The 26,180-nt window shown below is 49.8% G+C and overlaps 1 protein-coding gene and 1 long non-coding RNA gene across 11 annotated transcripts in view; both read left to right on the forward strand.

Moving 5' to 3' along the window:
- Nucleotides 1–26,180, forward strand: part of LOC114852719 (serine/threonine-protein kinase BRSK2-like) — a 42,730-nt gene that overhangs the window by 2,069 nt on the left and 14,481 nt on the right. For all 10 annotated transcript variants that reach the window (XM_029145323.2, XM_029145327.2, XM_029145325.2 and 7 more), the window contains exons 2-4: nucleotides 20,652–20,746; nucleotides 24,794–24,879; nucleotides 25,997–26,137. In XM_029145323.2, coding sequence (XP_029001156.1) covers nucleotides 20,652–20,746; nucleotides 24,794–24,879; nucleotides 25,997–26,137 — 322 coding nt within the window. The remainder of the gene's footprint in view (nucleotides 1–20,651; nucleotides 20,747–24,793; nucleotides 24,880–25,996; nucleotides 26,138–26,180) is intronic.
- On the forward strand, nucleotides 6,023–18,269 carry LOC129603911 (uncharacterized). Its single transcript, XR_008694258.1, has 2 exons — nucleotides 6,023–13,128; nucleotides 17,564–18,269. It is a non-coding gene; the product is annotated as an uncharacterized LOC129603911 (long non-coding RNA).

Below are 26,180 nucleotides of genomic sequence, written 5' to 3' on the forward strand. Positions count from 1 at the left end.
AGCTCAGCGCTGCGCTGACGGAGGCCTGAATCCGACTCCAGCTGATCAATATCTTTCAGTCTGTGGCTTTCAACACAGGTGTTGATGCTGTATTTACTCAAAGTCAGGTTGTAAATAACAGATAATAACAGATGCCGGCGAACCTGAGGCACTGAATCAGACTCGGTTTAAATCATAAACAAAGATTGCAAACATTCACTTATTCTAACTGGCTGCTCCCAAACTAAAAGCACAGTCATAGCATTTTGACGTCTTCGAAGCACGATGTGGTGAAGCAGGATAAACAGACAGCCGGACTGGCTGTAGCTGCAGCCATGAGGCTACAGCTGGAACAAAGCCTCGGTGGTGAGTCCGATGCTGTGCTGACTCTGAACAATTAGCCCAGTCAGTCCGCTCCACGTGTGGGGGTGTTGAAGGTTGTTGGTTTCCCAGGCTCCGTGCGGCGCTCGTTTTCTGTTGTGTTGTCATGGTTTCATCTCTTCTCCTGTGACAATGGCCACTGTTCCTGCTCGCTGAGCGCTGTGAGACGCTCTTTAGTCACACAGTGGGAAAACCAGTCATCAGTAGCAGCGTTGGAGCGGTGTGGTCAGAACCACGGGTCGACCCGACAGCCGTATCAACATAATCCAGACATCATTCACTTTTGTCTGTGTCCAGGAGTGGACCCCTGTGTGTAACTGTTGTTCTAATGAAAGTGTCATGTTATTGACGTGTAACATCCTAAAGACTGGAGAGTCCCCCGGCCCCAATAAAGGTGTGTGTGTGTGTGTGTGTGTGTGTGTGTGTGTGTGTGTGTGTGTGTGTGTGTGTGTGTGTGTGTGTGTGTGTGTGTGTGTGTGTGTGTGTGTGTGTGTGTGTGTGTGTGTGTGTGTGTGTGTGTGTGTGTGTGTGTGTGTGTGTGTGTGTGTGTGTGTGTGTGTGTGGCAGCAGGGAGAGCCCTGCACAGATGGCTGCCTTTAGGTGCCTGAAATACAGCTTCATTATCAGCAGGTTGCAGGTGGGAAGGCTCCCATCACTCACTGCGTATACAGGCCCTGTGTGTGCGTGCGTGAGGCTTCACCCTCAATATGTGTTTGCCTCATCTGCTGCAATAAATATAGAAGAACACAAAATATTTACAACATTCATTTGCATACGGAAGAGAAACACGAACGGCATAAAATCCTAAAACCCAGCAGAATGAGGAGCATTGTGTGACACACTGGACTCTGCTGGAAGGTGATGTAACTCTCACAACAGCAGGATCATTTTGTTGGAGGTGAGATAGAAAAATGTGCATTTTGGACACGATGTTGGTGTGTTGGGTGAACGCCTCCATTCCAGCTCAATATTGACTGAATAATGTAAATGAGCAGCTTCCGGAGGCAAAGGCACGACTTCGTCTCTATCTCCGTACCCCTTCCCCTCTCGAGACCCCCCCCCCTGACATTTCACCAGGGTTAACGATGTATCTGTGGTGACAATGTGTGAGCTGTGAGGATTCTGACACCAGGAGAACGCTGACCGTGTGTTGAGCAGCTCAGTCAACATGCAGAAACAGAGAGTTGCACTGAGTGTGCTCTGAAGGGGGGGGGGGTCCTCCTCCTCCTTCTCCTCTCATCCCCCCACCCCCTTCTTCTTTATACAGTACACCCTTTTGGCTTGTTCTCTAGCACCCCCCCTCAGTTACCATGGAAACCAGAGGAATGCTCTCCTCGGTGGCTGGTTGGTGGTTCTCTCGCTCAGGATCTCCGCAGACCCTCTGCTCAGCCTGGAGGGGGGGGGGTTGTCTGAGCCATTAAACAATGAATGAGAAGCCACCCCCCACCTCGCGCTCTGCCGTACATCACATCCCCCTCGTCTGTGTTCCACCTGCTCCGAGGTTGTCGGGCTAAAGCTCAGGACTCGCTGAATTCCTGCTGCTTGAATGACTCATTCTTTGGAGGTGGCATGATTTTTATCTTCAGAGCCTCTCTGCCTGCCAGAGTATCCACAGCGTCTCCTCACAGGACCCACTCAGCATTCAGAGGATGAGAAACAAAGGTTTGATAGTTAGCGGTTATTGACTGTGGAACAGATCATGGGAATAGAGCTGTGGATAGACAGAAGTCTACTCAGGAAAACGCATAAAAAGCGCCGACTAGCAAAACGAAGAAGGTTAAAGTGCTGCTGCTGCCGCTGCTGTGATTCAATTAGCTGCATCACCACGTACACACACGGACGCGGCGCCTCCAGCTCGCGGGCGCTGACTGGTAGCAGGGATTTGTGTTATCTCGCCTGTGGCACGTCCCAGTGCAAGTCAGCAGGCCGATGAAATATTCAGGCAGCGGTGGAAGTCACCTGGGGTGAGCGTGTTTTGGACGTCGCTGTGCGACGCTGGGCTGATGCTCCGTCCACATCATGTCCGGCAGCTTCTCTGTTATGTCTGCAGATAGGAGCCATTCATCGGGGGGCGCCTCCTCTCTGCTCCCGCTGACACGTGTCCTGAATTTACCCTATGGTAAATGATGGTGGAGCTGTTACAGTGGCAGCTCCTGTGGGGAGCATGAACTGCTCTGAGAGCAGGGAATTAGTATTTTAGCTGCAAATTCGCTGGACGCGTGCACGGATGCAGCCGACGCCGCGCTCATGTGCAGGTGTCGGCCTCATGCCCATCTGCTGCCTGCAGCGGTGGAGGAAATGACCCAGCTGGGAGCCATCATGCCTCATCAGCCCCATCACATGATGAGATGAAGCTGCTGATCCAGGTCCAGGCTTTTATATGGAAAGTTTGAATAAACTGTTTGATGTCGTGTTGGATTCAGAGACATCACGGAGGCCTCTCTGCATTGCTTTCGTCAGCACCGATTTCTCCCCCGCTGTTGATGCTGCACTACAGTTAATTGACAGCTTTCACACCTGTCTGAGTACACACACCACATGTCATTTAAACAGAACCAAGCAGCTCAGGTGGGACTGTCGCCTGCAGCGCCCGGGGTGCTGCCGCTTCCTGTCCTGTCAGATACGACCGGCACATCCTCACACGCCGCCACATTCAGCTGGGACCAATTTAATGCTGCAATCAATAGCTGGTAATCAAACGGGAATGGGCTATGGCTCCAGATAAGCCCCTGATGGTCCTGCAGCCCTCTTCCCTCAGCCAAAAACTTAATGAAATTGAGCATAAATCCCTTTTCTCTCTCTCTCTTTCTCTAAAAGTCTTTCATCCCTTTCCAAAAGCAATCTGGACTTTCCCCCTGAGTCAGCACTTAGCGTGTCCAGGAGTGGAGCAGGAAATTACCATCTGAAGAGCTGCTCTCTCTGATCCAGCCCTGTGCCTACACTCGACCCTCACTTCATTTCAAGCATTATGAAGTTTCTGCTATCTCGTGTTAGATAAATAACCCCCCTGACCAGTGCATGGTGGGAATGAAGGCAGTGAGCCTTCATAACAAGCACTATCTTTTTTAAATTTCACGACAGGGATGCGGCCATGGGTGGAACATTATCTATGAGCACCAGGGACACGCACTATCTACGAATCAGCAGCCTCATCCAATCACGGGGTGTGTTTGGGTCCAGGGGGCGGGGCTTAAGACTAGCTGCAGCTAAATCAGGTCTTCATAGGAAACTTCACTTTACGCACACTCAACCATCATATATGCCTGTCAGACTGTGTGTGTGTGTGTGTGTGTGTGTGTGTGTGTGTGTGTGTGTGTGTGTGTGTGTGTGTGTGTGTGTGTGTGTGTGTGTGTGTGTGTGTGTTGCAGTACGTTTTTCCGTAGCTGCAGTGTGGCGAGAGGCTGCAGTGCTGCATTATAGCACACTGGCTGCAGGCTCTCTGCAGTAAACAGTGTGAGAAAAGGGGCTTGTCTGCAGGAGGGTATTTGTGAAACTAGTTGTGCATCATATTTCATAGCTGCGTCATTAAGAGACAACCAAGTCAGCTTCGATCAAGTTCTCTGTTGGTGTTTATCCTGTTGGATGAGACAAAGGAGTGTGGGTGAGGGGTGGTGGTCCGGTCCCAGCACCACCCCTTGTTGGACTGGCCTTAATCTGCCTCTAATCCAACCTAGAGAGACCACAACACGTCCCCTCTGCTAAAGAGTTTAGTTGTACTTTCATCAGTCTGTTGTTGTGAGCTCACCTGCTCCAAGTGTCTGTGAACCAGACACGGAACACCAGTGACCGTTTAATATGGACGATCACACATTTCAAGAACAGTTTGAGCTTTTATTATTCCTCATTCATCAAACATGGGTAGAAATCTGAATTCAGAGGTTGTTGAATAGGATCCTGTCAGAGGAAGGGTTGACGGGAGGTCACGACCCTCGTTACAGCACCTGCCAGATGGCCTCTGAGACAGCAGAGGCTCCAACAGGCACAACAGCTTTAATTTGTTTTACTGACAGAAACATCAAAAAATTAATTAACAACCTGTTGGAAGATTTCATTGTCAAACACAAGCAACAGCAATATAAAGGAGTCCACATGTGCTACTGTGCTCTGATGTCAGGCTGATGACTTAGTGTTCAGGAGGAGTCCAAGCATGTGTCCAGTAAACCTCCTCGGACCTCTTTTTGCTGGCTAGCCGTTCCTCCTCTTTCCTTTCGTTCCTCCCTGCCCTCAGGCAGCAGCATGGGGGAAAACCAAGTCATGTTGGTTGACACTGCTGATGCAGCTTCGTCCTTCAAAAAAACTAAAACCCCCACTAACTAGCTCCGTGCTCCTATTCAGAGGCTGCAGGGCTCAACACACAGCCAGACTCTCTGTATGTGAGGGACAAACTCAAGACTGGTGGGCGTCTATTACTGTGGAAACTCAGCATCATGAAGCTTTTAAGGCTTGACTGGATTTTATATTTCTACATTATACCTCACCCCAACCAGTGGAGGCAGATGGCTGCCCAACCTGAGCTGGCTGGGCCAGCTCAGGACTCTATGGACTCCCTGAGGACGCAGAGCTGGAGCTAAAAATACAGTCCAGCATCGGAGTCATACAGCTCTGGATGCCTGCCGGCGGTGCACATCACACACAGCCACACGGCCGAGCAGACAAAGACATGGCTTCAAGCTAAACTGGAAGCAGAGAGGCAGGTGGGCAGGGCCCAGAGGAGGATGGAGTGAAAGGGGGAGGGGCATGCATGTTCGAGGATGAATAAAAGCCAAGGGGGGAAGGGATGGATATGAGGAGGGCTAGAAAAGAGGCCTTTCACAAAAAGAAGAGTGGGAGTTATGGGCTGAGCAGGAATCTGAAAGTGGATGAGGAGAAAACTATGACAGAAAAGATCTTTATGATACTTGGCTGCCATCCAAGCCTGAAAGCAGATTTATGTGATGATGTCATCGTTTGTAATAGGTCTCAGAAACTCGCTACAGCTTGATTGGCACCTTGGCTCAGTCAGTGAGACACCGGGTTGCCATGGCGACTCACAGGGTTCATTTAAGAGCCTTGGGCCTGTCCGCTCTGCAGAGGTTCAGGCTGCAGGACCTTCTCTTCGGTCCAGATAATGACGGTCCTGCTCGTTAGCCAGTCTCAGTATTTAACAGAACCTTGTTGACTGTTCACATGCGTGCTGCCCATCTGTCCTCACACTCGGCCCCTCGCTGCCAGCTGCTGCCTGCATTCAACCAGAGGAGACTATTGATGCCACTTGATGGGAGGTCAGGCCTAATTGGACAGAGTCCTATCTGTCCCACAGTATGGTTCTTTGATCGGCAACGCCGAGCTGTGATTAAGGTGCCGCGGTTGTACACAAAGAGAGACTCTTCACAGTCCTTGACGGCCTCAAGGGCCCTCGATGCAGCGGCGTTTTGTTTATTCTGATGATCTCTAGTCTCAGTCAGCAACGAGCAGCAGGAAAGAGGAAATGCACACACATATTTCTGTCATGTGGAATAGAAACACACACATACTGTACTGTGTTTGCATTCCTTTGAGTACTTTAGGCTGATGTACTGAACCGGGGCAGGTTCTGCCATTACGTGGCAAAGTAAGTTTATCGCAGGTGATGGACGGTCGGATGGAGGTGAACGGGATGGAGGAGGGAGGGGGTGCCGCTGGGTGGGATTGAGGATTAATAATGAGAGGTGTCTGATGTTAAAGATGGAGGAACATCTCAGAACTTCATCGTGCAAGGCAGCAAGGTGATGGATGTTGGGATGAAGCAGCCGCTGTGGATGTGAGGGATGAAAGCTGGCGGCCTCGTCACCGCTCAGATGTGGGTGTCAGGGCTGATGGAGGATTCCAGCAGACTCACCACATTGGAAATTTTACAGGGGCCATTCTGGAGGTAACTTCATCCAAAGGGGCTTTAAGCCTTGAGGACTAACCAAAGCCTGAGTGGCTTCTCAGCTCTGCTTCTTTTGAGCTATTGAAGAGGAGAAGCTCTTCTCTTGGGCTTCAGGCTTGTGACTGTTGGACAAGACAAACGTGAGAGTGAGGATTTCCACATTGGTGATGGAGGAAGCTGGTCACGGTGAGAGGAAGTTCTGGTTCTGGCTGCTCCTTTCTCTGATAGTTTGATGTAGAGAGCCTGAGACTTCCTGCTGTTTCCTGTTGTTGATAGGAGTCCACACTTGTTCCCCCAGCACACACAGGCTGGATGTTGTACCCCCGCTTGACGGTGCATGGTCTGTTGATGCTGAGGTGAGCAGTTGGTCGTTTGACACCAGCACACGCAGAGCTCAGGCCTCCCACCGTCATTTTGGGACATTTTACATTTTATTGGACAAGCAAAATTGGTCATTTATTAGCTCAAATGTGCAAAAACGTTTAACATTGATGAACTATGTCTATGTTTATGTGGCTGAAAATGTTCATATTCCACAACACCCATAATGCACTGCACTCTGATGAATCAATCAAGCTGCAGCAATTAGACCTACAGTATCTGATCCACCGACTGGGGGATGTGTGTGTTTACATGTAGCATCCTCGAGGTTTACAGACAAATGTTCAGACGTTGCTTTAGATCTGTATCACAAGGTTATATTTTACAGTAAGTGTTTGAATAAAAGCCACAGTTTCCTCCTTTTAGCCAAATCCTCTTTTCTTCACCTGCTGTTAGTGGCTGGAAAAACAAGACAGTGGTCCCATCCAAGAGTCTCTGTGACGATAGGCGGCCGCTAATGCACAAGCTAACGTTGAATGCTAATCCTGCTAGCAACGTATGCTAGTACACCTCGACACTCCAACAGACAAAACACACAGGCATCAGCTCAGCGTCACAGCACAAGCTAAAACAATGAAAGGTTTAATATATTACTTAGTCAGTGCTTATTTGATCGTTCTGTCCAGGCTGTTTGTTCCAGTTTCTTCTTGGCATCCTGACGCTAGTTTCAAGTGCACCTTTGTCTACATGTAGCCTGAAAACTGATGATACCTAATACATATACAGTATGTTCCCCGTCAGCAGTAGAATTCTTCATCCAAGAGAAACCGACAGTGGTGAAAGTCATTTTCTATCAGCGCGGATTATAGAGAAACTCTTAGCTTCCTTTTGGTGAAGTGTTCCTTTAATGTTACCTGATTTATTACACAACAAATGCAGTTTTTACTTAATTCTGCTGCGTGGACAGTAAGTGATGTGTTTTGGGGCGAGTGCAGGGTTGGAGCATCCGTGGGGACTACTGCTTTGTCCCCTGGGGTTCGCTTGTCTCTGACCGCGGTGATTTAGGATCAGCCATTAGAGACAATGCAATGTTAATCCAGACACCCCACAGGGATAAAGGTTCATTAATCCATGGATCGAAACTGGATCACCTGTTTTTACTGGCGCAGAGGAGAGTTGGTTTCATTTAGAGCTGTATACACAGACAAAAACCTGAGTGTGATAAAAAACTGGGCCGTTTCTGGATTAATACCAGTAAATGTGCCGAAGTGAAGGTCGGTGATGTTGCAGCCAACGGGAAACTGCTGATGGAGGCAGAAAGTGTAGGAAGAGCCCGACAGGCCTTCAGCCGCCTGCGGGCTGCTGCTCGGATCCACTCACTCCCAGGTGACGTGCCTCGTTTTCTCACAGCTGGAAGCCTCTGGAGCTCAGTGTAATTCGCTCCGTGTGCTGCTGGTGACAGGCACCAACAGACTCGCTGACAGATGACAGATGTAAAGACGGGCAGACGTGAGCGGCGTTAAAGCCCTTCAGTTATGTCGAATATTGTCCTGCTTGTGTTTTAAGATTAAACAGATAAACAGGTTCCAGACACACGGACGAATCATGAATGCCATAGTGTTTGTATTATCTTAAAATTAGTTGTTCTTCTCCCAATAAATCCTTCTGCGTCTTAAAAATGCAAACTGTAGCCGAGGTGCGACTCCATTGTCTCTGTTCCTATCTCACCTTCGCCCTCTTGGCCGAGCTGCTTCCTACAGTCTCACGTCAGTAATGAATGAATGAGAGCCGTTTGCCTGCAGCGGCTGCTGCCGAGCTCCGGGCCCAAAGCTCAGACGGTGACGTGGAGCCGATCTGTATCTCTCCTGTTTATTGTTCTTTTAATCTCCGCGCTGGGCAGCTGCAGTTTCAGACTGGCCCAGATATTAGCAGGGGGACGCGGGCACGTCCGCTCGCCTGCAGTTCGCCGGCTTGATATTGAGGCTCGCTGAGATACCAGCGCTTCAGGCTGCAATAAAAGGGATTTTCTGCCCGAGCAGTTCAAAGAAATGATATCGTAGTTGTGCTTCAAATGAGAACACAAATGACCCTGTCATTATGGCCAAAGTGGACAGAAAGGGGGTTTAAATATTATAATAAGCGGATCGGTGAGTCTCCTGCTCCAGGAGAGGAAACGCATTTTCAACCTGAAACAGGCAGGAAGAGAGTTTTGACACCTGCTCAATGCTTTTCTGCCTGTATTTGTTAGAAACAGACACGAAAATCACATTTATTACTAAAAATGCTAGGACAGTTGCAGATTATTCAGATCGCATAGAGAAGGTTCTGTATGATGCAGCACTGATGAATATTGTCTGCTCTCTCTCACGCGGTAACAAACACTAGGTAATAGTGCTTTGGTGCAGCCATTATGTGTACTTAATGTCTGTAATGACCTAATGTTCACCCATTAGTCAAAGCTCTGTGGTTTGTGTCCCCCCTGAATCCTGATTACAGCCTGAACAACATAAGGTTTATACCTGGAGTTCACAGAAGCTCACGACTGGAGCTCAGACAATAGTCAATGTAGTAAGAATCCTGTGTGAATCCGCAGTCAGAGGTCAGTTCACTGAAGCGGCACCGGTCGTCCTTTATGCATTGGAATTAGTTTTGGTGTCCACAGACATCTGTTGCTGTTGGAGGCAGGAATCGGTGGACATGATGCCAGCGAACAGAGTCCCTGCAGCATCCGTCATTTCTGTTGGATGGTTTAGAATCTAGACCACCTTTCGTCAGTCACGCAGTCGAAGCGTTTCACTTGTGCCGTGTCAGCGTTTTGGTGCCTCGGTGTGATTTCAGTTGGCGGCTCTCTGCTGGAGGTCGTGTAGCTCCCATCCCTCGATCGTCCCCCGGGGAGTCGAAGGAGAGCCCGTCTGGAGTGGATCAGTTTCATTCAATGAGCTGGCTGTCGACAGCGATTCGACCCATTCATACACAGCTCATTAAACGCTGATGTTTGTGCTCCGGCGCCGTCAGGGTAACGGGGACTTGTGTCTAAAGGCATGCTCCCTCCGCTCCGCTGCCTGAGCACAGTCTGCAGTCAACTCAACGGGTCTCTCTCCAAAGCACTGAAACTTTAATGCGGAGTTGCTCTGAAGTGGTTTGTGTTGTGATACGGCGGCCGGTCGCAGACGTCTAGTGCTGTACTTCACTTCTACGTTTGCCTTTTACCTCCAGTGGGAAGTGAAATCATACGTTGGGCTGAGGATGTTAAGGTGGTGGCATCATCACTGCTGGCCTCACTACAGTACTTCCTGTCTCTACAGTAGGATTCTGCGCATTAACGCCTCTTTGCATGAGACGAGCGTCGTCTCTGGCTGTGACACCTGACGGCGCCGGAGCGGAGGATCGCTGTTTGCCTGGGGATTTGCTTTGGCTTCCACGTGTGCAGCGGGATCCCGGCCCGCCTCCCTTTATAACCCGCCCCTCCCCCCCACGTGGCTTTTCCTTCCACCAGCCATTCCAGTGGTGGTGGGATATAGAGCAACGACGGCTTAACCCGCAACCCCCACCGCCACTCGCAGATGCCACGCGTCTGCAGCACTTCCAAAACCCCCTAAACCCCATCTCTCATAAAGCCCTCATCACTCCTCGGATGAACCCGTGCTCCAGTTTCCCTTCCGTTTGCACGCGCTCTGGGAAATCTCTTTGTGAACATGCAGCGCATGGAAACATGAAGAGAAATGAAGGCGCATTTATCTTCTGGAAAATGACAGATTTGACATAAGGCAGGGAATAAAAGTGTTTCTGTTGATTCACAGCAGACAAAGGAAAGACGACGGGGATTTTACAAACTGTTGATGGTAATGAAAGAGACAAATGTGGGGATTAGCAGTGGATGGACGTGTGTCCCACATTTGTCAGGCAAAACAGAGTCCAATACCTTGGGTGCTGCTCAGCTGTAGTCCTGGTGGCGTGTGTTTTTGGTGGCACTGGTCCGTGGGCCCTTTGGTCGGAGCCTGGAGTCGCGTGGAGACTCTCAGCTCACTCAGATTTCACTCAACATGCAGACAAAATCTAAAACTGTCACACTGGGCCACTAAATGTCCAGAGTGCTGCTGGTTTTGATACTAGCAGTAGTGGTAGTACTGTGCTAGTACTTTAGTAGTGCTGTAGCTGTCTGTGGTGCTGAACCAGAGCCGCTGCAGTGAGTGAGTGCAGCACTGGGAGGCGCTGGGGGAACCTTTGCTCCTCATCCCACCTCCAGCTTATAGCGGAGACAAAGACCCTCGCTGAGCTCCACAGTGATTTCTGTGAGTGAGTCGATGGTGATCCGTCTGCATTCACCGACCCACGAGGCCGACCGCCCCTGTGCGGGTACTTTGATCTACCACAGGTCTCAGGAGCATATGACTCCAAATCAACGCATCCTTTCAGCCGTGGGCTCTAGTTTGTCTTCTGCCATCGCTTCCCTTAGAGATCAGGCTTCATGTATGTAGATTAATGCTGGGAAGTAGGTTAAGATGAATATTTTGGAGCTGAAGCTGAAGAATCGTCAGCTGGTGGAGCCGTGTGTGTCCCTACATCCTACCTCTCTTTGTTTATCAGCGTCCACAGGGGCAGTAAAATGAGCTGTAATAGACGCAGCCTTTAAGTTGTTTCTGCTTCCTAAATGTCAGACTTTCACCACCAACTTCAGATTAGATTTGATTGAAACATTTAGCGGAATGGAAAAATAGCTTTCTGACCTTTTGAAAGCTTTTCCCCCCGACAGAATCGAAGTGTTGTTACTAGACACACACACACACACACACACACACAAACACACAGAGTGATGTCTATCTCTTAATGCTGTTTCCAATTTGTCGTTTCATCAGAGAACTGTGTCTGCTGCTCCATGTCTCTGTGTTACCACCAGCACTTTGCTGTAATTAACACCTTCTTCCTAGTGCACCGTTATCTGTTCAGTCTACCTGTAATACACACACACACACACACACACACACACACACACACACACACACACACACACACACACACACTAGCGGGCAGCCGGTTAGAGTCAGACCAAACCTTGGAGCTTTCAATTTATAAATGTGGGAACATTCGATGAAGAAGCTGAAATCAACAATAATTAGGCTGTGGTGCTTAGAAATTAGACGGAACAAACCAACAATCAGCACATGTGGCTGTTTTATCAGGTCTGTAGACCTGATCCATCAAACAACATAATACATTGGTTCCTCTTCAGAGCACGAAGCTCCTGTTGAGCTGCATTTACCCGCGCACTGTGTCCTGAGCTGGTTAATGGACATATCTGTTGGGAAAAGGAGGCTCCTTTATTCCTTTATTTAGGACTGGATAATGATGGAGGAGGGAGGAGGATGATGTCATAGCTGCTACAGACGTCCGTCAGGCAGGATGCTTTGTTTCTCTGCTGGTGGTGTGATCAAAGATAAATTCTGCTGCTTGTTTACATCAGTCATCATTCCAGTTTTCAGTCATAATCATCCTGTCTTTTTTTGTAAAAGAAAAGAGTTCAACAATTAGTTTTGCTTTTTCAAAATGAGTCATAGTCATTCTTATTGTTTGTCACATTTCTCTTAATGATGCTGAGTAAGACAGGAACCTGCAGCAGCTCAGGCTGGCGTGAACACTGGACATTCACATGCTGGTGAAGGAGGATCTATTGTTCTTTAGCTACAGGAAGGTGCGAGTTACAGGATTATGAGGAGCTTAGTTACTGTCAGAGTTACTGTCTGCCGATCCCAACTGGGCCCTGATGGTTCTGATGGTTCGTCTGATGCGCGTCACAGTTTGGAGTTTGCTTCATTCACACGACTGACATGTCTCACGTGGACCAGATCAGAGGAGGCGAATCGAGGACAGACCATGTGTGACAGAGCCTCATCTCATCGTCATCTCTGCACTTTCTCAGGTTCCTCCTCTTCCCTCTTCTCTCCTTTTGTCTCGGTCTTTCCTGTGTTGCAGCATCCCTTCTCCTCAGATTTTATTTTAGTGAATTCTCGCACAGATTAAATGAACACGGACTCTCCTCCTCGTCTGTCGCTTCTCCCCTCCTTTCTGCTCAGTGGCTCCTTTTTTTGTGCTGTTCTGTCTGTCGTCCTCTGGGAGCAGAGAGGAAATGAGAGGGGGGTGAGGTAATTAAATTGCATTCGGTGGTGAGAGAGGGAAGCGGCTTGGTTTGTGTGGGAGGAGGATGAAGCATCTTTCACGCTTTTGTTTTCTTTCCCTGCGTGTTTTGAGGAGACATGATGAAGTTGTGTCTTCCACAGACTCGGCCTCCTCCAGCTCCGGTCGCGTCGTGTCTGGATGCAAACACGCAGCTTCTCACATTAAACCCCTCTCTCTTTTTCTTTCTTTAGCAACGGGTTCACGCCTCCAGAGTAGCAGAGATGCTGCAGGATGGAAGGATTCACGTCTGCGTCTGTGGGGCAAATATAATGAGGCTTGTAGATGTAGAAGGAGTCATAACCCGTCATCATGTTTCACATTCACTCTCCTCACCTCATTATGGATGAAAACGCGTCAGCGGCTGAAAATAGACAGCTGAGAAGGTGAAAGTGCTTCTGAGTCATGAGTCAGATATTTTTGTCTTTTCAGTTTCCTCCGTCGTCGTTGCTTCTGATCTGAGTCCTGGACTCCGCCGCTGCTCTGCTTTCAAGCAGCGCAGCATGAGTCATAGCTCTGGGCCTCCTCCCTCCTTCCAGCCGCTGTTTCAGGACTTCTCCGTCTTCTCTCCAAATAAACTCCGGCGCGTATTATACAGGCGCTGCCTCTGCGTTAGAGCAGTTGCCTCGCGGCTCCCCTCACCTCCTCCCGCCCCGGCTCTCTGTTGGTCAATCTGTCTCTGTTATGGGGGGTTATTGAGTTAAAGTGACAGCGCTTCTCTCCTCGCCTCATTCACTGCTGCCGGACGCTCCACCAACCAGATTAGCATCGACCCCACCGTACACGCGTACTCTGTGCAGACGCTGATAGTATGGAGGTTATGTCACACCTGCCGCTCCCTGGCTCCTCTTCCGTCGGGCTCTGTTACATAAAGCTAGGAATCAAGAGCGTGGCTTTCTGGCCTCTGGTCCTCAGACTCATAATTGGTCCTACACGTGATGTCAGGTTGGATGTTGCATCATCAGCATGAGTCTGCTGCTGGAGGAATTGAGGGGGGGGGGGGGTTGCTTTAGGTAAGAGGAAGGTTTATTATGGGATGCTCCTCTTCTCTTGAACTTGGGCTGCGACCTGGGAAACCTGTTTTTGTGTGCTTGAAGGCACCATCTTATGAACCGCTTCTATCCGGGTCACGGGGTCCCTCACCCGTCCTTCCATGGGCTGTTTATTCATGGGGGGTCCCTCACCCGTCCTTCCATGGGCTGTTTATTCATGGGGGGTCCCTCACCGTCCTTCCATGGGCTGCTGGGTGATGCCAACCTGGACACGTCCACTCGTAGCCGTTGACGGAGCTCTGAGTCGTGAACAGAACTGATGGTGTTTCTGCCGCTCTGACTTGTTCTGCTGACAGTGGAGTCATTGTGAGCTGTAGTGTGTTGGGTCTGACGGTGACGCCTGCACACATTCCTCCATCAACACTCTTCTCTCAGTTTGCCTCTCAGTTTTGCTCTAAAATCTGCTGAACTTGGACGGTGAGCAGTTCTGGCCTGTGAGGAAATCGTCTTAAAGGCTTGTGACACTAAACCCTTTCAAAGCACCAATCTGATCCCTCTGCTCATTGGCGAAGCAGACCTGCAGCACAGGACTGACACTAGTCTGTGCATTGCTCTCGCTGACGTTCAAAAAGCTGCTGTGTGAAGCCGTCCACGCAACACAGTCCAGCTGAGGAACACATGAACCGACTCGGGGGCAGGATGGAGGAAGCTCCGGCTTTTGTCTCTCAACAGAAAGGAAGACAAAAGAGGTGAAGAAGAAAATGTGATGATGGAGCCGGGTGGAATAAAAGACCCGTCAGGAGGGGAGCGGGCGGCCATGAAAGAGACACAGCTGACAACAGTGGTGTGTGTGTGTGTGTGTGTGTGTGTGTGTGTGTGTGTGTGTGTGTGTGTGTGTGTGTGTGTGTGTGTGTGTGTGTGTGTGTGTGTGTGTGTGTGTGTGTGTGTGTGTGTGTGTGTGTGTGTGTGTGTGTGTGTGTGTGTGTGTGTGACGAGCGGAGGCATCACCTGCAGCCTCCGGCAGGGACACGGAGCATGTGTCCGCAGCCCTGAATGAGAAGTGCTCTGTGTGTTAATGCCTGATGCACTCACTTGTCGCTGAGTGCTGCAGATGCTGCGAGGCACAGGCTGGTTTGGAGTCTAAACCCAGTCCGGCTCTAATGCTCCCCTCAGTGGCTGATGAGGACTGGAGTGCTGCTAAGAGCCGGAGGCACAGGCACCCGGTTGCCCGTCCAGCACCAGGTTCATTTAGCTCCACTTCACGTCTCCCCCAGTGGCAGATCTCAGCATTTGGAATAGTTCGAGTCACACAAGGTTCTGACATAACATTTGTTGATAATAGTTTTTCCTCAAAAAAGAGTAATTTGAGTCGGTGGCAAAGGAACATAAGCTTCAAATTCAGGCTGTGGTCAGAAGCACCGGTTTAACTGCATCAAACATGTTGAGGTGTGACTCAGCTTTTTCTCTAACTTGGCCACATCTTTATACAGATGCTGCGAACATCTGCTTAGATGAGTAAACACTGGTTCTCCCGGTTCTGTCTGGTTCTCCTGGTTCCGTCTCAGCTTCATAGTTCAGTGACATAGAACAAAACATTTCCGTCTGAGGATGAACCCAGCTGGTGACGAACAACCTGTTCAGCGCATTCAGCCTCAGTATCTCGGACCTGGCGCCGGGCCAGAGGCTCCAGGAGCTGCAGTACTGATGTGGCGCCGTATCGACTGACATCCTGCGTGAGCGCTGCGGCTGCTGTGTTTGGGTTTCCACTAAACGCTGCTGTGTGTCGCTGACACAGTCTTATGCACTGAGCGGCTCAGCACCGGACTGGAGCGGCCACATGACCCGGCAGAACTGTGTGTGTCCACGCTGAGCCGTGATTATTGGGTCCACAATATTAGAAACACCCCCAAGCACAGCTCAAATAACTGGATTGGGAGGATTAAAGTCCGATTAGTAGCAGTGAGGAGGAGACTTGAATGAAACCTTTGTTTTCCTAACTTCCTACGCCTCCTGATCCAGTTTGTTCAGGATGTGTCTGAAAGACTGTCAATAAAAACTGAGCCTTTAATCTGCTGAATTCTCCCAATACAAATAACCTTTGAGTGTCTTACAGCCGACTCTAAGGTTCTGGCTCTGTGATCAGTGTGTTCTTCTTGGTGACATGAGGAAGGAGTCTGACTCTGTAGAACCACCTCAGACTCCGATTTGGACCATGCTTGGGTCTGGTGCCTTTAGGTTTCAGAGGATTTCTCATTTCAACCACATTTGTTCATTCTGAAATCAGACGCAGCCTCTCGGAGGAGCAGGAGTCTGAGCTACGGCCGCGCGTGGGTACACATCCATGATTGCAGCATTTCTTCAGCACACAGACAGACACGGTGCGACGTCTGTAGGAACTGAACTCCCTTCATGTGGCTGCAGCCAATCAGAGCCCAGCGCCTGGCGGACCGGCAGCGGGCCTGTATTTGGGTCACCACAGCAGGATGCCAGCTCAGCCAACGCGTGCGCTGCTGCTGTGCTCACAGCCTTCCTGTTCTGGGAGGTCGCAGCGAGGATGGGGATTCAGGAGCATGAACGTCTCACGGTGCTGTTGCTGTCCATCAGGTGTTGTTACTTGACTTCATGTCTGACTGGATGCAGGCGATAATAAGCGATGAAGACGAGGATGACTCCGCCGCAGCTCCCAGCGAGGCCTGAAGCCTCTAACTCCGGCGACTCTCTGGAGCCGCGCCGTTCATCCATATCAGCCCCGTGGTCCCCTTGTGTCGCAGCCTTATTAGTAAAACCAGAGACTCTGTGACAAAGACATCAGGGCTCATTAACAGCTGAGGTCTGACAGGCGAGTCGAGTCAGGTCGGAGATGAACAGGAAATGCTGCTGTGTGAGTTGGAACGGGCGTCTGTCTCTGCAGAAGGTGACCAACCGGTCTGAGACTAATTATGAAGCTGCGGGTTCTGCTGGCGGCGGAACATTTCACCAGATGCTGCAGTTTGGCGCTTGCTTTTGATGTCTCCTGGAACTGGGACTTTGTGCCGCAGCTCCCGTCTGCCTGACTTTCATTGGGTTCGACGGTGATGACAGTTATCAGATGGAAAACATCTCAGATCAGTCTCTAAAAAGTGATGGAGGCAAATGTAGCATCAGGGAAATGAATGTAATGGCTGCAGTCATAGTGGAGCATCAACAGGAGAATTATTCATATAGATAGAAATTCAAATGTATGGAGAAACATCAGAGACCGTGGTGTCGGGGGACGTGTGAATTGCTCTGGATGGAAACAAGTCATCTTTGCTCGACTATTGATTGAATACCTGATAGGGACGAACACCTCAGCAGTGGTGAGAAGCACATCAACCTGTTTGGGGGTGAATTTATTTATATCTGCATCCCTGATCCTGAACGTACACGTGCCGGTTCTCTGCTAATAGCGTCTCAGCAGGGAGCTAACTCGCCCACAGCAGGATGTTAAAGCTGCTCACGCTGGAAGGTTTCATCATGAGCAGCCGGCACTAGTACGCTGTGGTTCTGTAGTCAGGTCGGGGCCGCCGAGTGGAAAGCCTCTCCTCCTCCTCCTCCTGCACAGAGTGAGGGCTTGTTCAGGGTCTGTTTTATTAATTATAGATTCAGTTCTCAGGCGTGTGCTTGTTCAGCCTGGCTGTAAATGTCCTCCTTCAGTGTGATCTAGCTCGTGCACAGAGGCCCATCAACCGGGTAATGGAGGTGAAAACAGAGTCGGGGCTCAGAGCTGCCAGGTTGGACGGGAGGCGACTGAGGAGAGATGTTTGTCTGTACAGTGTAACTCATGTATTTCATCTCTTTTTTTAATCAGCCACATGATGTGAAAACCTTCACGCTGATGTAAAGACCGGCTCCACGCTGACATGTCACATCATAAACCTCAAGCTCACCGAGGGAGCAGGTCGTGTGGCGTTCGTTGCCGGCGGCCTCCAGCTGATCTGACCTGGGCGGCAGGAAGCCCTCCACTTCTCCTCTCCCTCCTGAGGCCTGACCCGCTTTCCCAGCCCCCGCATCTCCCTCTCCTCCCCCCGCGCTGCTCGCTGATTGATGGAGAAGCGGGAAACAAAGCAGGAGCTGCTTTTATTAATGACTTCATTAATGAAGAAAAGGGGAGCTGGTGTGTTAGAATGTGGAGGAGAAGGGAGGAAGGAAGTCATGTTGAGCTAATTCAGTGGGATTTGCATTATCTGGGGAGATGTGGGGGGTGAGGGAGGGTAACCTTGACACAGATACTTGGATGCCCAGCATAGTGAATATGTGAAAATGCAGCATCGTCGGCATAATTAGCATCAAAGCTTTTTCATTGCTATATCTGCAGTAAAAAACATAGAAAAACACAGACCACCTCAAAATCATAGTGGGACTCAACCTGTGGATTGGCTTTCACCCCCAAGGTGTTTTAAAGGGAACTCGTACCACTGTTCATACAGTAGAACCCTGTTTTCCATCCATTCTGTTCACTCCTCACATCTTTGCTGCAAACATCAATAAAAGCACTAGTATAAGATGCAACCATTCCTCCATCGCTGCAAAGCCGTTTTTTCTTCACTGATTCAGAACCAGGGGTGAGTTAGAGCCGCCCGCGATGCCTAATTCATGGCGTGAAATCGACGCGGGGCCTGTTTCTGTCTGTGGGCAGCGTCTCCCAGCTGAATCCACAGCAGCAGGTAGTCGATGCCACGGAGCAGCAGCGCCTGCGGGTCAGAACCAAGCAGGGAGGCGTCGGATGACTGACACCAGAGCAGCCAATTACAGAGCCGACGTGAGGGTTGGTCGATACGAGGGCAGGAGAATGAATATGTATCAGCTCTGGACCATTAGTTTCAATAGGAGGTTCTCCTGTAAAGGTGGATCAGCTGCTCCTAACGGCAGGATGCTCCACCGGAGCCGGAGGGGACGATCTACAGGCTACCTTTGGTTTGACAGAATGTTCGCCGTAGCTGCTGGTGACTGAACAACCCCCTGCTGCTGCGCTAGGGTTCAACATACAGTAGGCTGATGCATAACACGGTTATTGCCACACTGGCTGATGATTTCGTGGCCACAACTGGATTATTGCACATTTACGGCTGACGTTTTAGGGAATGAATTCACACTTCAGCCTCAAAGGCCTGATGGCAGGACGCGACCACAGCGCTGAGGTGTGAAGGTGAACCCGACTGTCACCACTCACCTCGAGGATGGTTCCGGTGTCAGCGCGGCCACTGTTGGGGAGCTGACACAAAGACGTGGTTCCCTTCAGACCAGCTGGTTCCTGACCAAAGCTGGTGACTTCATCATGATCTCCGTGGGCTGTAACTGTAGCTTTAGTCTTTGATGAGGCCTGTGGAAGCAGGTCTTCCAGCCCAAAGGCAAACAGAGGCTTTATTAGAGGGGAGCGAGGAGACCGAGAGGCCACATGTGGAGCTTATGGACCTGGTTGGGTGGACAGGTGCAAGGTTCACTCAGGGGGTTGTACCTTAGACTGCTTAATTCAATGCAAAGATGTCAGATCTTCATCTTCATCTTCACCTTTTGTTGGGTTTCGTGGACAAACTGGACAGACAATATGAAGAAAACTTCCCTTACCATTGGTAGCAATAATGTGGCGATGCGTTTAAGTCACTAAGGCTCCAATAAAAATGTCAAATGACTGGAAATATTAGTGTGTACTGTAATTCTGGATCTTTTACGGCGTTTTGTGTTTGCTTTTCAGACACATAAAGCACCGAGAGTCGCCCTCTGTAGAAGCTCGAGTTATTTAGAAGCGAGGCTCGAGGTGAACGTGTCACAGATTATTACTTCAGCCGCTACTTTTGAGCTACATAATGATCATAATAACTGTGAAAAATGAAAAATGTCCAACAAAGAGCTGCGACGATGGTGGTAGCGGGCCATATTTGTTCACATCCAGGTGTCTGAGGAGTCATTGAGACAGCAGAAGATTACAGGGTCATGAACGGGCTCGGTGGAGATCAATCACTGCTACGCGTCCCACCGGGCCGCTGCAGCTGGAACCGAGCTTCTCATGGGAGCATCAATCACCAGTATGACTGTTGGTGTCATTACCTTAGTTATCCTCGAGTCTTGAGGCTCCAGCCCAGGTTGTTCTATGGGTCAGATCCACGAATGGGTTTAGATTGAACACTAAATAAATACAGCAGAAGCGTTGCAGCGGTGGAAACAAGTTACACCTGATTTTACGGTGTTCTTCTCAGCGCAGTCCCTGAACGCCTCACACAGGTCACCTGAGCACTTCTACTCATTCTGCCTTCACTCTGATCTCCCCCTGACCCTTCACCCCTCCCTCGTACACCCGCCCTCCGTGGCGTCCTGCTTTAATGAGCAGTGCTGGCTGTTGCCTGGGATGCTGCTTTGGCCCCAACAGCCCTGCTTCACTCGCTGCTCCACTCGATTCCTTGGGTCCCCACAGGGAAATTACCTTTCAAACCGAGCCGTCCATCTCCTCTGATATATACGATGAGCGTGAAGTAATGAAGAGGTGCATATGCGCAGTGGCATTTCCAGCGCTGCCTGCAGAGCTTCAGTACAAAGGAGAGATGCCTCCTGGTGTCGCAGCCCAGTGACGGACGGAGCCATTGAAGACGGGGCCTCAAAGGTTCTCGGTGGAGAAGAGGCTGGAGCAGTGTGTGATGAGGGAGCTGTAACAGGACCTTTGTTATTTCAGATGGTTTTATGCAAACAGAAGCTGAACTTGTCCGACCTCAGGGGTCCGCTGGTTGCAGCTGACATTTACCAGTCTGCCTGTAAAACACATCATTCCACCTGTAACTCCATCACTCCAGAACACGACCAGGAACACGTTAACATTTAAATTCAAACGCTGTTATTTGTTCAATGCGTTTTGAGGCATCTGTTCTTCTCTGCAGCGACGTGATGTGGATTTATCTGTCTTTCAGGTCTGGTGAAGCTGGGCATCCACTGTGTCACGTGTCAGAAGGTTGCCATAAAGATCGTCAACAGGGAGAAACTCAGCGAGTCCGTCCTCATGAAGGTGAGTCCGTGTGGACACTGTTCTGATGCTGAGCAGCACCAGGGTTCTAGTAGAACCTGCTCCATAAAGGAACCGAACCAAAGCGGATCTGCTCTGTAAGGCCTCCATTTATTTATTGTGTTCTGCTGCTGCCACTCACACTCAGACTTCACAAACTTTGTCAGAACCTTTCAGTGTAATTGACGGTTTTACTCTGGATCAGTGTCGCGTTCAGACATTTCTGACAGTCTCATCACAGACGAGTCCACACATGGGCTGCGTTTACATGAGTCAGCGGCTCGGGCCGGGATTTCATGAAGCGTAGATGTGAGAACGCTGGAGAACCAGAGAACCTGGTGCACGTTGGTGCAGCCGCGCGCTTCCATTCCCACTCCCGCTTCACTTCAGCAGATGCTAAGGCTCTGTTGTTATGGCAACGTGCCGCCGCTGGCTGGAGTTATGGCCATTGTATTTACACACAATGAAGCCTAAGCAGAAAAGTAAGAACGTGCCTCCGCCCCGGCTCGGCGCTGGCATTTTGAGGAGACCCCATTTTGTTTGACATTTTCCGAGAGCAGCACATTTACTTTTCATGTTGTTCCTTTTCTTTTCGCTGCCTTTATCCCGAACTCTGCGGCGTTGGATTTGTCCTTTCATGGTTTTGCATATGAATGTGCTCTCTGTTCACACTACACAAGACACATTTACATCTGCCTTGTTCGTTGCTACATGGAACTCCCCAACACAGTCACTCAAGCCATTATCATATAAACACACGTTTCCCATCTTCGTACAGCTGTTATTCACCAAACACTCGCTGACTGTTTCGTGTTCATCAGTCAAATCAGTAAAAACCCGTTATTAGAGCATGGGCCAGTGGCATCTATTCCTTGAGTATGTGAATAATACAAACAAACAAAAGTAGTAGCAGCTCATAGAGGAATGTGGATCATATAAACCTGGCTCGTTGGTGTCGGTCACAAGACAAAAACCACTGCGTTCTATAGGGTTTCATAGCAGGAAGGGTTTACATCCGTCCTGCTTCCTGTCTCGTCTGTGGGTGTGCGACTCCCGCTGAGACGAGCAGCCTCACGTTCACAGCTTTTCTTCGAACGTGGGCGACGGCGTCACCCTGTCTGGCACCCAGGCGTCAAGGCTGGCGTTTGAAGCAGTGGGACAGCTCTGACAGTTAGCTCTGGTGTCCCATCAGAGCTAACACGTTAGCATTACCCGGCCTGTACAGAACTATACCCAACTGAGCAGCACCAGGCTCCAGGATCTGCCTAGACGGAACAAACATGGATTGATTCTTCAGCACCACTGGGAGAGAGTCAACCGAGCAAAGCTGCATTTAACGACACCTCGGCTTTAGCTTTACAGCCGTTGTCCAAATGTAACGTTGGCGCCGCCAATGGCTTCAGTCCAAACACGAGTGTCGTCAGCGTTAAAGTCCAGGACTAGTGCGTGCGTGGGATTACAGGAAGTGCAGCAGCGTGTGAGCTGCTCAAACTCTGGTTTCTGACTGGACTCGTTCATCTGTGTCTGCGTATGGTTCTGCTTGGGACCGAGCAGCAGATCGAACCTCCGGAGCTACTCGTGCACAGCCATGATCAACACGAGGGAAAGGCTGCGGACTTGACTCCACTGCGGCTCCTTTGCCCATCATCGCTTACTGACCTTGTTTGCTCATCGTCGTTGGGCTGCTGGCTCCATTTCACTCGTCTGAATAGTTCCCCATCAACTCTGACCTTCGTTTCCTATTCGCTGATCTGTTTCTTTCCTCTCTTCTCATGTGTTCAGTGGTCTTGTAGCTGCGTAAAGTCCCTGGATGTTTTCTCTTTCTTGCCAAATCACATGAAGCTGTTGACAGCAGCCGTTTGATTGCTTGGCCTCTCGGTGCCTGTGAGACCTGGTCGGGCTCATCCCTTCAGCTCGCCTCCTCTTTTCCAGGAGCTTCCAGACGTTATTTCAGCAGATGGCGGTTTGATTACCAAGCGGATGTTCCAATTTATCGCCCCTCGTGCCCCTCAGCTCTGTATCGTGTTTCAATTAAGTAGAGATTTAGAAGGGCTCCGCTTCCAGAGTCAATCCTCATAATTCATTAGGAGGTGTGATCCTGGATGAAGCCTTGGCATGAGTCAGAAACTCTGAGCCCCTCAGTGGGCTGGGGGGAAATTGGCATCACTAGGGTGTGAAGTAAGACCCACCTGGGATCCAGTACTGATGTAATTGGCTTTTATTGGAAAAATCAATGAGGGTCTGTTTTGTCACAGACCAGACCTTTCCCCTGAGACACAGAAGCTGTTTCTGAGCCAACACACTTATTAATTAATGGATCATCAGTATCTGTTAATATGGTTTACGTCTTCAAATGTGCGCTGCCCTCAGTCCACAGCAGCTCCAACATCCCACAACATCAGAGTTGACGAGGAAGGAACCCCAACTCTACCTGAACCAAAGTAGAGTTACTGTAATATTCTTTTGCGTTGTCCATCAGAGATTAGAGAGAAGTTGGATCTTAGTGAACCTGACACTCTTAACTTTATAATAATGACTGACCCCGAGTCATCCCGACAGCACCGACCTGTGGGAAAGTACTGAACAAGCTCAGACCCAGAAGAGCTGAAAGGCTGGAGCAGATGATGCACGGCAGCCTCTGAACTCCCAGTCCCGTCGCTGCTCTCTATCAGTCTGTGATGCATGACGTGGCGGTGGGTGTCTGGAATCCTGAAGACCCTGAATGTATCTGACATCGTTTGGGGGGTTTGTTCATCGGTCAATAAACGCCAGAGCCCAACAGAACTAGACTCTAAGTCCACATCTAAAAACCTGCTCATCCCCCACTACAAGCACACCAGACCTAAGGACAGTTTACTGTAAAACCATTTAAATTAACCCTAATGCACACATATGGCTGGAGTGAAGGACTAGCGCTGGCCTCTTCTTCATGTCAGTGCTACTACCTCAGACTGTAAGTGCAACTGGACTGGAAACATGTTTAAAGCTGCAGGAAGCACATGTTAGAGGAGCCTCTGTGTTCAGAGATGATCCTAACTGGGATCACTGCAGTCATTACCTCCCACCGAAGAGCCACTTCACCTCCATCTCTATCGCACTCACAGTATTTAACGATTCCACCGGATCATCGCAATCTCTGCTGAGTCAGAACCGGGCCACTTCCAGTTCCAGAGTTCAGGCTTCCTCCGCTGTCTGTGAATGTGGAGCCAAAAAGGTTGAGTGTGACACACACCAGACGAGGGTTCACTGTGGATCAGCTGCTTCAGGAACTGGAGCCTTTCCTTCAACCACCTCCACATCCTGCACTGCTGCTTGGTGATTAGAGCGAACCAATAATGTGAAATTCAGTTGGTCCAGTGAAGCTTTCAAGGCCTTTTATAGAAGAAGTTTATATCAGAGCGTTGGTGGTCGTTGACTGAACGAGACGTGTGACAGTGTGGTCTGGAAACCAAGGATTAAAGGGCTTTTATTTATTTGCTGCCTTCCTCCATCACTCTCCTCAACAGACCTTTGAAGACAGTTGGCTTTGATGGAAATGAAATTTCATTTTCTGGAGCGTCTGTGTTGTGTCTGTCCTCTCAGACCTGTCACACCGCGCCCGGGCGAAAACAACAGGCGGCGATTCAGACTCTAAGCCGACAAAAGGGCAAGAAAAGAGTTCGGGGACAAAATGAGCCATCAGAGCCGTGACGGACGGGTCGTTGGTCGAGGCTGCGCTTCCACAGCCGAAAATCAATGACTTTATTAGCGAAGGCGTCGCTGGTTGACCTGTGGTTTACAGCTTCCAGCACTGGTTCCCTCATTGATTCAGTCCACGAACATGTGTAGGAGTCAGATGAGGAGCAGAACCACAAGGATGTGGAACTAACACAGATTAGAGCTACCAGCACTTCACTGCACCTCTGCTTTTATAGCTTTAGTGATGCTGTTGGACACCATCAACCCAATCAACATTAGTTGTACTGGTGTCGTGACCATACTGTACAGTAACGGTTGTGTGTGTGGTTGTGTTGCTCACTAACCGTTTGTTCTTCTTGTGTGTTTGTGCAGGTGGAGCGGGAGATCGCCATTCTGAAACTCATAGAGCATCCGCATGTTTTAAAGCTGCACGATGTCTACGAAAATAAAAAATACCTGTAAGTACAGTAACCAGACAGCGACACTGCTCGTGGAGCCAGGTTTACTGCGGTCACAGATTCACCAAAAGCGTCTGAGCATCAGCACAGAGCTCAAGGAACCAGCTCTGAGAACCACGTGTTCTGTGGGGACACGGTAGAACCTCAGTAAGAGGCCATACAAACGATTTCAACAGACTGACGCTGGCGCCCAGGCTGTTTATCGTACACTGGTGATACATGTCTGACCCTCAGAGTCAGTCTGGGCCGTTTGCTTTTATATTAGCAGCATTTAATAACTGTCATGAGCTGACGTTGTTTACGGAATTCACCGGCTCCTTCTGTGCAGAGACGGTTCCAACACTCGTGTGAAACAAATCTGAGCCGCCGGCTGTCGGAGTTCAGCAAATCATGTGGACGTTTCCTGAAGTTATGGCCGTGAAATGTGAGAAAATGTCAGAGTTTCAAAATAAAACGACTGGATTCCATGAAGTGGGACAACTGGAAACTGACAGTAGAACTCCTCCTCCTTCTGCCTCCCTTCTTGTCGGTACTTCACCATTGCCCTGATGTTGCTGGGGATCAGTATTAACTCAACATTAAGCGCAGCATCTGTGTTTATTCATATGTTATTATTGAGTGAATGCAGGAGTCTGTCATTTATTGAACGCGCTGCTCTGGGGTGTTTGTGGCCGGTTCCGCTGGCGGCCTGTCGGGACTGATGCAAACAGATTGTTCACACTCAACATTCACACATGGCCACGTTGGTAATTTAAACGGTTCTGACATGTTTGCGCTTGGGCGGATCCGTTAATCTGGTCATAAATCAGGGCGAGGAGGAGGCGAGGAGGAGGCGATCCGGGCGGCGAGGCTCAGCGATGTCCCCCAGATAAATGATCGAGCCGAGGATTTACTCCCATTTACTCTGCATCCATGTTCTGTGACTTCAGCTCTGCACTTTATTTGCTGTTTCATTAATACCTCTTTGGTGAACCTGCTCAGGCAGATCGTCCCACGTACGGTTCTGTGTCTCTGTCTGTGGCTGCGCGGCGAACAGACGCTTCCGTCAGCTCTTCTGAGTCGCGCGGCGTTAGACTGAAGATGCTGACGACTGACACTGTTGGCGTCTCCTGTGCAGGTATCTGGTGTTGGAGCACGTGTCTGGGGGGGAGCTCTTCGACTACCTGGTGAAGAAAGGCCGTCTGACCCCTAAAGAGGCCCGCAAGTTCTTCAGACAGATCATCTCTGCCCTGGACTTCTGCCACAGTCACTCCATATGGTGTGTCACATGCACCTGCATTTCTCCTTTCGGTCATTTATTG

The sequence above is a fragment of the Betta splendens genome, chromosome 3 (genome assembly GCF_900634795.4).
Source record: "Betta splendens chromosome 3, fBetSpl5.4, whole genome shotgun sequence".
Classification (NCBI taxonomy): domain Eukaryota; kingdom Metazoa; phylum Chordata; class Actinopteri; order Anabantiformes; family Osphronemidae; genus Betta; species Betta splendens.